The sequence below is a fragment of the Telopea speciosissima genome, chromosome 5, assembly GCF_018873765.1.
Source record: "Telopea speciosissima isolate NSW1024214 ecotype Mountain lineage chromosome 5, Tspe_v1, whole genome shotgun sequence".
Lineage (NCBI taxonomy): Eukaryota > Viridiplantae > Streptophyta > Magnoliopsida > Proteales > Proteaceae > Telopea > Telopea speciosissima.
The window spans coordinates 58,197,688-58,209,870 of record NC_057920.1 but is presented as its reverse complement, the minus strand read 5'-3'; the positions used below and the strand labels follow the sequence as shown (position 1 = coordinate 58,209,870).

The 12,183-nt window shown below is 40.1% G+C and overlaps 1 protein-coding gene across 3 annotated transcripts; it reads left to right on the top strand.

The window, feature by feature from the left end:
* Positions 1–2,025: 2,025 nt before the first annotated feature.
* On the top strand, positions 2,026–10,381 carry LOC122661512 (bZIP transcription factor TRAB1-like). 3 transcript variants are annotated; one of them, XM_043856923.1, is made up of 5 exons: positions 2,026–2,079; positions 2,502–3,882; positions 4,857–4,928; positions 5,029–5,058; positions 9,737–10,381. In XM_043856923.1, exons 2-5 carry the CDS (start codon positions 2,671–2,673, stop codon positions 9,809–9,811), a joined length of 1,389 nt encoding a protein of 462 aa, XP_043712858.1. In that variant the 5' UTR covers positions 2,026–2,079; positions 2,502–2,670; the 3' UTR covers positions 9,812–10,381. The 3 variants fall into 3 exon arrangements, with proteins under 3 accessions (XP_043712858.1, XP_043712859.1, XP_043712857.1); XM_043856924.1 differs by lacking the exon at positions 2,026–2,079 and having other exon boundaries at positions 2,309–3,882; positions 5,029–5,062; positions 9,741–10,381; XM_043856922.1 differs by lacking the exon at positions 2,026–2,079 and having other exon boundaries at positions 2,310–3,882.
* Positions 10,382–12,183: the final 1,802 nt, after the last annotated feature.

Below are 12,183 nucleotides of genomic sequence, written 5' to 3'. Positions count from 1 at the left end.
AGCATATACTACACAACTAGATAAAGAACTCAATCTCATATAATTTTTGCTAAAGAGTTTCGTGCATGAGTGCATGACCGTGAACCATTGGTTAGGACAATGGACCCTTGAAATACCTAGACTACCCCCTCCCCTATTTTATGAATCGTCAGTGGGGCTTTCAAGGCAATATATATAACCGTTACCATTTTTTAAGGAAAAAAAATTGTAATAAAATATAAAAAAGTAGAATATTAAGATTTTTTTTGGTTAAAAAAAATAAGGAAAAAAACTCTTTCTGAGAGTTTGGCCTATGCCAACACTCCCATGAGTCCCTCTCTCTCTTTCCTTTGTGAAAAGACATCTCTACCCTCTTGTTTTGAGGAGAAGATAAATAGTCATTTAAGAGTGCTAGCGTAGACCACACTCCTCCACCGAAAACTACTTCCCATAAAAATAGGGAAAAGATCTCTGTCCGGGAGTGTGGCCTATGCCAGTGATAAGGCATAGAATCACCCCACCAATCAGATGCTGCCATCTGGCCGAGCCGAGGTCAATCCAAGGACCGACCTGAACCGAGGGAAGTCGGGCCGACCCAACTACCGACAAATTTGAAATTCTATCTCCAGTGTGCCAAGCATCGGCACCACCGGGCGCCACCCAAATCGGCCATCGACTCCGAGCCGACCTCACCGCTATCAGTAGAGGCCGAGGCCGAGCTCCGACTCCGACCACTTTGGCCGACCTCCGAAGCCGACCACTGTGGCCGAGCCCTCCACAAAAGCCATTGTAACGGCTCGCCAGGAATCGCGGAGTCACTTCAGCACAATCTGAGAATCGTGGGATGAGGATCGAGCCACAATCCTATCACGATACCGAATCACACTCCCATTAGGACTCTTACCTTAATAAGAGTCCGACCCCGAAAATAATTCTTCACTCCACTCTATGCGAGAGAGCCTTCCAAGAGAAGAACTCCTACCATACTAGGATTCTCCCAACCGCCTCACCTCACTCTATAAATACTCAGGTGTGGAGCTCAAACGCTCATCTCACTTTTACTAAGCTATTGCACTATTGCACTGGAGACCTGACTTGAGTGTCGAAGATTCCTAGGCCGAAGCCACACCGGCTCTCTTACGCTCACTCGATTTTTTGCAGGCTCATCCGTGGGCGAACCGCACGACGGAGGTTTTCACACGCAACAGCCAGCACTCCCATGAGTCTATCTCTCTTCTCCCCCATATGAAAAGACACATCTGCCTCCTTATTTTAAGGAGGAGAGATAGACACATGAGAGTACTAGTGTAGGCTACGCTGCCGTATAGAAAACTGCTTCCCATAAAAATGTTAAGATTTCCAATTTGAAATAAAAAAAGTATCAATTTCTATTCGATTCGAATAATCGAATTTTTTTCAGAATTCGTCCATGGAGAATTTTACAAGAAAAATACTTTCCATTTTTATCTAAGGAGCTGATATCATGTACTGGCAATGGAGGAAGGAATCCCTCTGTTCATGTGTTTGACACAGTTAATTTCAGATATGAGGAATCCAACGATCAAGACGACAGGATAACTAGTCAATTTTGTAAGAGTCAATGCTTATGCAGGAAAATTCTCTACACTGCCAGTGGAGGTAGTTTACTGGAAATTTTCTTCTCTTAACTGCCGGTACGGGAAGGGCAGAGAGAGTGGCGTACATTTAGGTTGAGTGTCGGTCAAAAGCAATGAAAAATAAAAATAAAAATAAAAATAAATGGAAAGGTCACCATCTTCACGGTTGTCGGAAAGCAAACGTGGACGGCTGTGATCCTTCCATATAGCAAAACATGATTGGTCGATGTCACATCAATTTTCTAAATCTATTGTGATTGGACCACGTTGCGTTAATTTAGTGGTTCTATAGACAATATTTTCGATTATTTAATTACCCTAAATCGAAGCTCGCTTTCTTAAATGCCGACTCGTGGAGAACATAATGGACACTTGGCGTCTTTAGCGAACACTCGAAGGTTGAAGGAAGAGAGAGAGAGAGCGGCAGAAACACCTCGCGAAGTCGCAGGAAAAGAAGCAAAATAGAAAATAACCGAAAAAACAGGTAAAAAAAGAAAAAATCTCTCTGTGTCTGCTCTTTCTCTTGCTCTCCTTCTCTTCTTTTTTTTTTTTTTGATAGAACAGTTTTAAGAAAATAAAAATAATTTTTTATTTTTCTTCTTCGGATTGTAAGGATTTTGTTGATTTTGATCTTCTTATTGCATTTTGATTATCTATTATTTTATTCGTTTTAGAGTGGGATTTTTGTAGTTAATTTTTTCTTTTTTCTGATTTTGTTTGTAGTGGTTGGTGAATTCAGTCGCGGAAAGTAGAAATGTGAATGCGTTAGGTTTTGTAAATTTTGTTTTGATCGTTTTTTCATTAATTTTGAGCTTGGAATGAGTTTAGTCAGAACTTAGGAAGTTCCGTCTAATTTGGATCCCTTTTTTTTTTCTGAAAATTTCTTCTGTCTGAATTTTGATTCAGCTCTGAGCCTCTGAGGGTTCGTGGTTAGGTGAATTTTGATTTAAAGGCGAAGAAAACGAGAGAGTGAGAAGAAAGGACTTACTTCTTTTCACTTGATCTGGCTCCAATTCGATGATTATGTAAACTTTGGTCAGCTTGATTGCACAGCAGAATTGAATATAAATTTCGAATGGGATCTCATTGGGAGTTCAAGAACATTGCCGATGGACAGCCGCCAGAAGGCTTCGTTGGTGGTGCGGGAAGGCCACCAGGAATTTTCCCATTGGCACGACAAACTTCCATCTATTCGTTGACCTTCGAAGAGTTTCAGAACACCATGGGTGGCCCTGGGAAGGATTTTGGCTCTATGAACATGGATGAATTTCTTAAGAACCTATGGACTGCTGAGGAGACCCAAGCCATGGCTTCCACTTTTGGTGGTGCTGAAAGTGGGTTCCCTGGAGGGAATCTGCAGAGACAGGGTTCTCTAACTCTGCCTCGGACGCTTAGTCAGAAGACTGTTGATGAAGTTTGGAGAGACATGTTTAAGGACAGTAACGGCACCAAGGACGGGAGTAGCAACGGAGGATCGAATTTGCCGCAGAGACAGCAGACTTTGGGGGAGATTACTCTGGAGGAGTTCTTGGTGAGAGCAGGGGTTGTGAGAGAAGATGCTCAGACTGCCGGAAGGCCAAACAGCACTGGGTTTGGTGGAGAATTTTATCGTCCGAATGACAACGGTGGTCTTGCTCTAGGATTTTTACAGCCGAATCGGACCGGTGGTGCTGTCGCTAGCCGGATTGGGGAAAGTAACAATCCACTTCAGAACCAATCTCCTAACCTCGCAATAAACGCAAATGGGGTCAGATATCCTCATCAGCAGCCGCAGCCGCAGCCGCAGCCGCAGCAATCGCCACAACCTCAGCTGCAGCAGCAGCAGCAGCAGCAGCAGCGGCAGCAACAGCAACAGCAACAACATCAACAACTACAGCAGCAACAGAAACTCTATCCTAAGCCAGCGCAAGCTACCATGGCATACGTTCCCCCACTGCACTTAGCAAACGGTGCCCAGCTCGGTAGCCCTGGAATGAGGGGTGGAGTTGTGGGAATCACCGATCCAGGAGTGAACCAGGGTTTCATTCCGGGTGGAGGGATGGGCATGGTGGGTTTAGGAGCTGGTGCTATTACAGTTGCGTCAGGATCTCCCGCTAATCAGTTGTCTACGGATGGACCTGCTAGGAGTAATGGGGATACATCTTCCTTGTCACCGGTTCCTTATGCGTTCAATGGAGGTTTTAGAGGGAGGAAAGGCAATGGTGCTGTGGAGAAGGTGGTCGAGCGGAGGCAGAGGAGGATGATTAAGAATAGAGAGTCAGCGGCAAGATCACGGGCTCGTAAGCAGGTGAATTTTCATTGAAAGCGTCATTGGACACTGTTCCCGTTTTCTTCCACTTATATGATCTAGTTTCTTAAATTAGCCATTTAAGCTTCTTTAGAAATTAAAACTTTAAAACCTGGTCAAAAGTATTCTTTTGGGTCTCCCAACTGGGATATATTGTTGTCTACAAAGTAATGTAAAATTTCATGATCAAACTAGCTGAGGCTACGTGGAACTCGACTGCATGGATCCAACAATGGATGTGCGCCATATGTTGGAGGATGAATTTCCATCTCAAATATTTTTGTTATGTGGTTGTCTAGGTTATTTTTTGTGGCAGTATCACTTCTTCTGATGCTACTGATCAAATCCTTTGACAAGCGAGTTGACTTACAGCATGAAAAGTGTGGTAAAGCATGAAGATAGAATGTAAATTACTTTTAAGCTGCCCTTAGAAGAGTATGAATGCTTTGGAGATTCAAGAGTTCTAGTAGTTTAGGTGGAGCTCTCCTTGTACTGAAAGAGTCTTGAATTTCCATGACTGCTGCAATTTTTTGTGCTTTTGAGTTATGTTCTCGAGGGAGGCTAAAAAAATTTGTTGATGTAGAACAGAGGAAGGAAGATTACTAAGTGGAGGAATTCCAGTGTAGAAGTACTTTTAAAATCCTGACAGTTATAAAAGTTTTAAGTCATTATATTATAATCATGCAACATTTGAATGCATCATTTCAGAATTGGTTAGTAAGCACTGGCTTGATAGTGTAAGTGTTTTCTTATGACAAGAAATGGAAGATATGAGAAATATTTACTATGAAGTCCTCATGATCCATTTCATGGTAATGTAGTGGTGCATGCCTTCTGAGATAAGTAGAGTACCATGAAGCTGGAACTGTTCCATAGCCAGATACACCTACAGATTGGAAAAGATCAATCCTCGTGTTGGATGTAATATGTTTGTCCTGATTTTGAAATATTTGTGTATTTTTGGTTTCTGCCAGGCTTATACCATGGAACTAGAAGCAGAAGTTGCAAAACTTAAGGAGGAGAACCAAAAATTGCAGCAGAAACAGGTATTTTTATTTGGTGTAGTTTAATTCTTGATACTGTTAACCATTTGTTGGATAAATTGATTGTGGCAAATCCTCATCTACTATAATTTGGTTGTTGCAGGCAGAAATCATTGAAATGCAGAAAAGCCAGGTATATGGCCTTGTCCCTATTTGCATAAAATTTTTCTTAGATCCACTAGATAAGAACGGAAATTACAAGATAAGTAGGTTTCAAATTTGTTTTACATCCACTACTTTCTATTTTGAAAAGATTTACTCAATCCCCAAAGTTTGTTAGTACTCGTGCCACACAAGAATAAAATAAAAGCAAATTCCAAAATTGCCCCAACCTTATTTAACTGTTTTAAAAACCGTGAAATCCGATTAAAGTGCACCTTAATTGTAGGAATAGAAAACAATAGAAACGTATTAAAAAAAAAAAAAAGGATGGTTCACCCACCATCCTAGGGTTCACAAACCCCTCCGAGGGTTTTAGTATGTTCCAAAATACCCTTCCGATACCTATTCCCGCCTTCTCCTCGCCCTTCTTGCATTGATCTTCTGTTTCGTCAGCACTTGGATGACTGTACTGCGGAATAGCAAGAACCACTTCATTGACAAATCGAGCATAGTTGTGGGGAGAGGGATTCACAAGGGCTCGATCGAAGTCATCTAGATAAAAAATAAAATAGCACTAATGTAAGAAGGCCTACGGGTGGAATACCGGATTCAGTTGACCAATCTCTTTTTTTAGTCATCAAGAATATAGTAGGCATCGGATGGGGTTCTGTTGATGACATATGCTGCTGCGCTTCATTTCTAATGACTTGAGCTCGGACAACTCGGTTAACTGAACCTGGGAAAGCCCCAGGTTTGAGCTTGTCTTGAGCTTGTCCTTGAGAAAGCCCCTTTCGCTTGAACTGGTCTTTTCTTAGCTTTTCACCATTCGCTTTCGCTTGAGTCAAAATCATCCGATCTACAATCGTCAAATCGATCGGTCAGAAACTGGCCTCTATGTTTTAGCATGTTCCAGAATACCCTCCTGATACCTATTCCCGCCTTCTCCCGCCCTGCAGTGAATGGGATCACTGTGGGTGGAAGGATACTTGGTCCAAGAAATAATTAAAAAAAAAAAAAAATAACAGGTAGAGAAAGTTGTGTGCCCCTTCCCTCCTAATTTCTCCATCGTGGTTTAAAACAAATTTTTGGGGCAATTTGGAAGTTTGCTTTAATTTTATTCTAACGTGGCATGAGTACTAACCAATTTTGGGGATTGAGTAAATCTTTTCAAAATGGAAAGTAGTGGATGTAAAACAAATTTAAAACCTACTTATCTTGTAATTTCCGTTCTTATCTAGTAGATCTAAGAAATTGTCCCTTAATAAATTCTAATTCTTCTATGGCTGATATATTATGGCTGATGATTGAATGACTTATTGGCAATTTTTTTCTTGCTTATCTCTCTAATAGGCATAATTATCTGATTGCTGCTTCAATAATAGCCTTTTAATTTTCTAAATTAAATTGAAATGGTTTAGTATTTGAACCAAAAGAGGCCAGAGTTGTGGTTGCCCTAGAGCTGCTGTCGAAGATTATGGACAAGAAATTTCAGGATATTTTGTTTCTTTCTGTGAAGTTCTTAGTGTTGAGTCAATCCTCATTTGGGATATTATGGTCTCATTATATGAGTTGCCCAGTGGCCTTACTACAGTACTTCACTTTGTTTTTAGTTGACTCAGACTGAGCTCATAAGGTACAGTTTGACCTGCATACTGTTAACCTTGTGTAAGAGTGACTTTGAAATTTCATTTGGCTATGTGCTGAGTGTATCAAAAGGCTAACATTGTTTTCAGTTCTGGATTCATAGGTTGTTGACCAACATAAGAACCTCTTTATGATAACCCCATTTCCAGTAGTAATTTTCCATGTTAGGAATTTCCTGTGACTCATATCAAGCCAAACTTTTTATGTGGTTACATCTTTATCATCATCTGTAATGCACAGCTCTGTAGAGCATATTCTATTAGGGGTAAATATGAATACCATGGATGGTCGTTACATCTGCATGACCTTTTTATTATTACTATGTGAATAGTGAAAAGAATAATAGTTCAAGAAACTTTTGACAGTGGGCAAAGTTTCCAAAACCGGAGTCGTATTATTTCTAGTTTTACTTCACCTTAAATTGTTTTATTAAATTTTACCTTGAAGACTTTTTAAGATAAAAGTCTGGCACAAAGGTTGTTGTGCTTGTACTGACACAATGGCTAATGTTTGAAGACACATGAAGGATGTTGCGTCCAATATAAACTGTTAGATAGATAGGGTGCTTCCCCATGCATCAATTTTGGTGGTCCAACTCAACCATCGCCTACCTGCAAGTTTAAAGTATCCTTCCGTATCCGCCGATGCCAACCAATACGTATCATATTTTTAAGGTACGTTATGATACCTAAAAAAATTTGGTATTAGTACATGTAAGAAACCTCATCCTTTATATATAATCAATTTGTCTCATCATACTTTTTCTTTTTTATACATGATATATTTTACGTATTACTCATCTATAGTATTTTATACTTCAAAACTATATTTTGCATATATCCTAAGCATTTCCATAAGTTTCTTAACCATTTCCATATGTATCTTTAGCATATCCTGCATCTCTCCAATACGATACGATACGTCTCTTAAAATCACTCTTATGATACGATACCCGATACCTTTTTAAACCTTGCCTACCTTTGAACTGAACTTGGGTGCCAAGAAAGGTGCCAGTGTGCCACGTAGTGGTTATTAGTATGATATTGTCCTAGCCTCCTCCCAAGTTTTTGAATAGTATTTTAATATGCAGCTAAACCTTCCTGGAACAACATGGGCGGTTGGCTTCGATTTGGTTTTCCTGGAAACCAAGTCGGACTAGTTTAAAAAAGGGCGTACCCAGTGCACGAGGCTCCTGCCACGGCGGGGTCTGGGGAGGGTCATAATGCACGCAGCCTTAACCCTGTTTTCACTGAGAGGCTGTTTCCAGATTTGAACCTGTGACCACTTGGTCACAATGGAGCAACCTTTACTGTTGCACCAAGTCGGATTAGTTTACATCTTCCAAAATTCAAAGTCGGAATAATTTGAACTTGCTTCCAGAAGATGTCACAACATTGTGGGAAGCAGCAGTTCAGGAGAGAACCTCCGCATGGAAGCACTTCCAAATGGTTCTAGCATTATCTATCCAAAAAAAAAAAAAAGGTGCTATCATTCTAATCAGATCAGGTCTCACTGTTAAATCAAGCTGAGCAGATTGCTTGGATCATTCAGTGACAAACTTTTGGACCTAATAGATCTCTTAGTTAGGACCCACCAAATGGTAGAGCCCAACTTTGCTGCATGCTTCAGCTTCCCTCTCTGACTAGGTAATTCCTAATTTCTAGTGATCATGTGCCTCTGTTGATTTATTTACTTGTTTGATTTGTTTTCATACTTAATGGTGATACCCATTCGCATATGAAGATGCCAAGATCACTGAAACCAGTAATTTCATCTGACTGACCTGAGCTATTCATCTTATCATTTAAACCTCTCCTACTCTATGCTTATCCTAATGGTTAGGAATGTAGTGATACTATATTTTCCTGTGATTTTATGAAGATGAATGGAGGCAATTAACAAAACAAAATACTTATATGATGCAACTGAGATGGGTGTTTAAATGGAGGGAGATAGAGATAGATAATATCATAAACAATGCATTCAAGGTAGCTGAAAAGTAGCACCAATTGGTGGCAAGATGAGGGAAAAGTCAGTTGGGATGGTTTGTCCTTGTGAAACTAAGAAAATGAATGCATGAGGATGATGTGGTGCCATTTGGAGTTGTTAAAAGAACAAGTGGAAAGCCAAAAATCACTTGGGTTGAAGTGGTGAAAAAAGAGATTATCTGTTCTATCCTCCATATGTTCCATTGGTTGGTGCAATTGAATGACACCAATGATCACTAATTTATAGAAGTGCTGTTGCGGGTTATTTGTTTGATTCATTACGCACTGAATCTCAATGCCCTGATGGGAGTAGTTTGATACCTTGGACAAAATATTATCCTCTTCAGCTCACCAGTATCACGAAACTTTAATCCTTAGTGTTTAAGCGTGTGAGACAATGATGGCTCTTGAGAATGACATGATAATAAGTCACTGTCAAATTATTTTGGAAACCTTTTTTTACCGGACTTGCAGAACTTTCAGGAATAAGACAATGGGCTATCAAGAAGGTTACAACTTCTAAGTTAACTACTTTGGTGACAACAAGAAGCATTAATCATTTTTTGGAAAATCTAAGGAACCCTCGAGGCCACCGCTGGACCACAAGGTGAATTAACAAACTCAAGTGCACGTACAGCACTGATGTGGATGTTGGGGTTTTATTATCATGTGGTCTGCCCATCTATGCCCCTAGACCAAAGATGGATCATAGGAGATCACCTGTTCATACTTCATACTAAAGATCGATCGACTGATTGATCTCAAAATTGCAGTTGATGAACTTGTCTGGATAGTTTGTGTTTTCCTCGGAATGAAATAGATCAGATGGTTGAAGTCATAAAGTAGAATTAAGTTTGATCGAGGCAATGTCCAATAATAGGACCAGTACAGTGCTGGATGCCTGGATGTTACGTTTGGATATCCCTATAACAATTATATTTAGTTGGGAGACTATCTTATCCAACCTTCCAGTGCTAATTAAATGATGTCATATCATAATTATGTCTTCTGATTGGTGTGTTTAGTGAAGCAAGTGGCTGAAGTGTTTTTCTGCTTTATTTTCTTTGCTTCCTGCAGGTCGTGGAGGAGTTGAATCATCAAAAAGCACCCAAGAGGCGGTGCTTGAAGAGGACATGGACTGGCCCTTGGTAGAGTTGAAAGATTGGCAGTGTGGTTCAATAGCTCAATGCTTACAGTTTGGCCATTTAGTAAAGTTGGAGGAATGGTTTTGTACTGGTAACCTGCTTCAGATGTTACTAATCTCTTGAGCGTAGTTAGCTGTACAGATAGAACGGAACAAGTGGTGTGCTGTACATTGAGTTGAGAGTAGTAATATTATGTAGATTAAACTTTCTCATTACCGCAGTCTCAAAAATGCTTCTCTGTTGTAAGGTAGGTAGGGTAGGAAGCAAACTTTGTGGTGCAGCAGCTACTCTTCAATGTTTACCTCAACATATCCACCATCCATTCATCTTCAAAACCCAGGTTCTTCTCTTGTTCCATTGGTCACAAGTGAACACTCCAGAATTTTTTTGGGGGATTTTTGTGGATGGGGGGGGGGGGGGGGGGGGCTTCTGTTGACTCACTTCACTGGTTGTTAATCTTTGTAATATCATCAGATTGGTGGATTTATATTTCATGAGTTGGCAGTATTGCTCTTTTTCCCTTTGGTCTTTGATTGAACAAACTTGTGAAGTGGAGATGCATTTGTCTAACTGTTGAGCTCATGGTGTCTTCAATTTAGGTTGGAAATCCTGGTTCATATCTTTCGCAGTTGGCTGAGATTTGAAGATGGTTGCTTTATTCAAGTGGTACGTAATTCAATTGATTGCATTACATTCACCTGAACTGCATATCCAGGCTTTTAAAATCTAATTGCCCCCTGTACATTAAAGAAATAAAAGAAGGAAAAGAATCTTATTGCCTGAAAATTTCCAAGCAATTACCTCACCAGAGTTTACTTGAGATGTGGTATAGATCCACGATGTACAGAAAGGGTGCAGGCTCTACTCCAACGCTTGGACTGGGATCTTTTATCTTGGGCATTGGCAGGCCATGGTACTACAGCCAAGAGTGAGGACCCGGTGTAGAATCCAAAATGGTTATTCCTCCACCAGGTCTATAGTCTTTGCTTGTGTTACGATGGTGCCGGCACATGACTCGTAAGATTCTGATAGAATATCAATAGGTTATGACTGTATAGTGTAGGCTTCTGAGATAATAGTCTTGGTAGATTACTCTTCTACATCTGTGATGGTCGTGTTAAATACTTTTAACTGGATTCAGTTTTGGCCGACGCTCGTGGTCTCTGATGGTGAGCATTTTTAGTCGAAGCTTGATGAGCTGGGTAAACTTCAACCTCCTCAGTTCTACCTCTAAGCACAACAGAATTGCAGCGATGATGATTGGTATTCCAGGGTTTATTACAATCCTATACTTGTTAAGAGGAGTCCCATCGGTCCTATAAGTGAGCTCCATTAATGCCATTTACTTTGTCAGCCGCAACAACTGTTAATCTTTCTTTTACCCACTTCCTCGTTGGCTGATTTCCCGTGTTCTTTTCATTAGCTTGAAATCAACCTCCATGATCGTGTGCCAAATTGTCCAAAGAAGTTCCACTTTTCTTGAAACCAGTTCAGACTCACCATTCTAAATTTCTAATAGCTGCACTTTATCTACTTTGGCAGAGGAAAACTGTCAATGTGCATAGTGATTGCTCTCCCTGTTTCTTCCATTAACGATTGCTCTCACTGTTTCTTCGATCAATAGACTCTACCTTCTGAAGCCATTCATTCATAACATAAAGGCTCAAGCAGGAAAAGATGGTGAAAAAACACACTCGTACCACTGAATTCCTTGAAACATTTTCTTAAAAACATGAGAGATTTTAAACATTGGTCACTCTACAATATCTTGCTTTACCACCTGTTTAAAGAAGTGCTTACCACATCTTTCTGGTGTCGATTACTCTGAGCATGTCATTAGTTGATGAGATCCATAATGAAGTCCGACTCTGCCCTAAGCGCATTTTGTTTGCCAGTTGAATCTGGTTGTAAAGCTTGATGATGAGTTCAAGAAGCAGGATGAACTGAAAAAATAAAAATGAGTGCGACCAAGAGGTTAAGCAGTAAATGCCTAACGGAGTCCAAAGCTTTGAAAGCGCTATGTATAATCATGCAAAACTACGGGAAACTGTTGATGACAAACATTGAAAAGATATAAGCTAAAGAGAAACATAGCTTTCACGCAATTAAGAAGCCAGTGATCAAGGTTCATAAGGTTCCTCTTAACTGTATCTTATTGGCTGATCATTTTCTTGACGTTTCTTAAGAATGAATCGATTCCATTATAGTATATTCCTTTCCCCCTTCGTGAACTCATTTTGTGTTGGGAACGAGGAAGAAACTAAAGAAATAATCAACAAGAACATGGGTATTTAACATGGTTCAACACAAATGTGTATATCCATCCAAGAGATCTAGAGAATATTTCACCAAATCAGAAAAACATTCTACACCATTATC

What these genes read in the sequence shown, in the direction of transcription:
- LOC122661512 (XM_043856923.1), top strand. Translation starts at nt 2,671, where the DNA reads ATGGGATCTCATTGGGAGTTCAAGAACATTGCCGATGGACAGCCGCCA. An exon ending in GATCACGGGCTCGTAAGCAG is followed by an intron (nt 3,883 to 4,856) that starts GTGAATTTTCAT and finishes GGTTTCTGCCAG; the next exon opens with GCTTATACCATGGAACTAGA. An exon ending in AAAAATTGCAGCAGAAACAG is followed by an intron (nt 4,929 to 5,028) that starts GTATTTTTATTT and finishes TGGTTGTTGCAG; the next exon opens with GCAGAAATCATTGAAATGCA.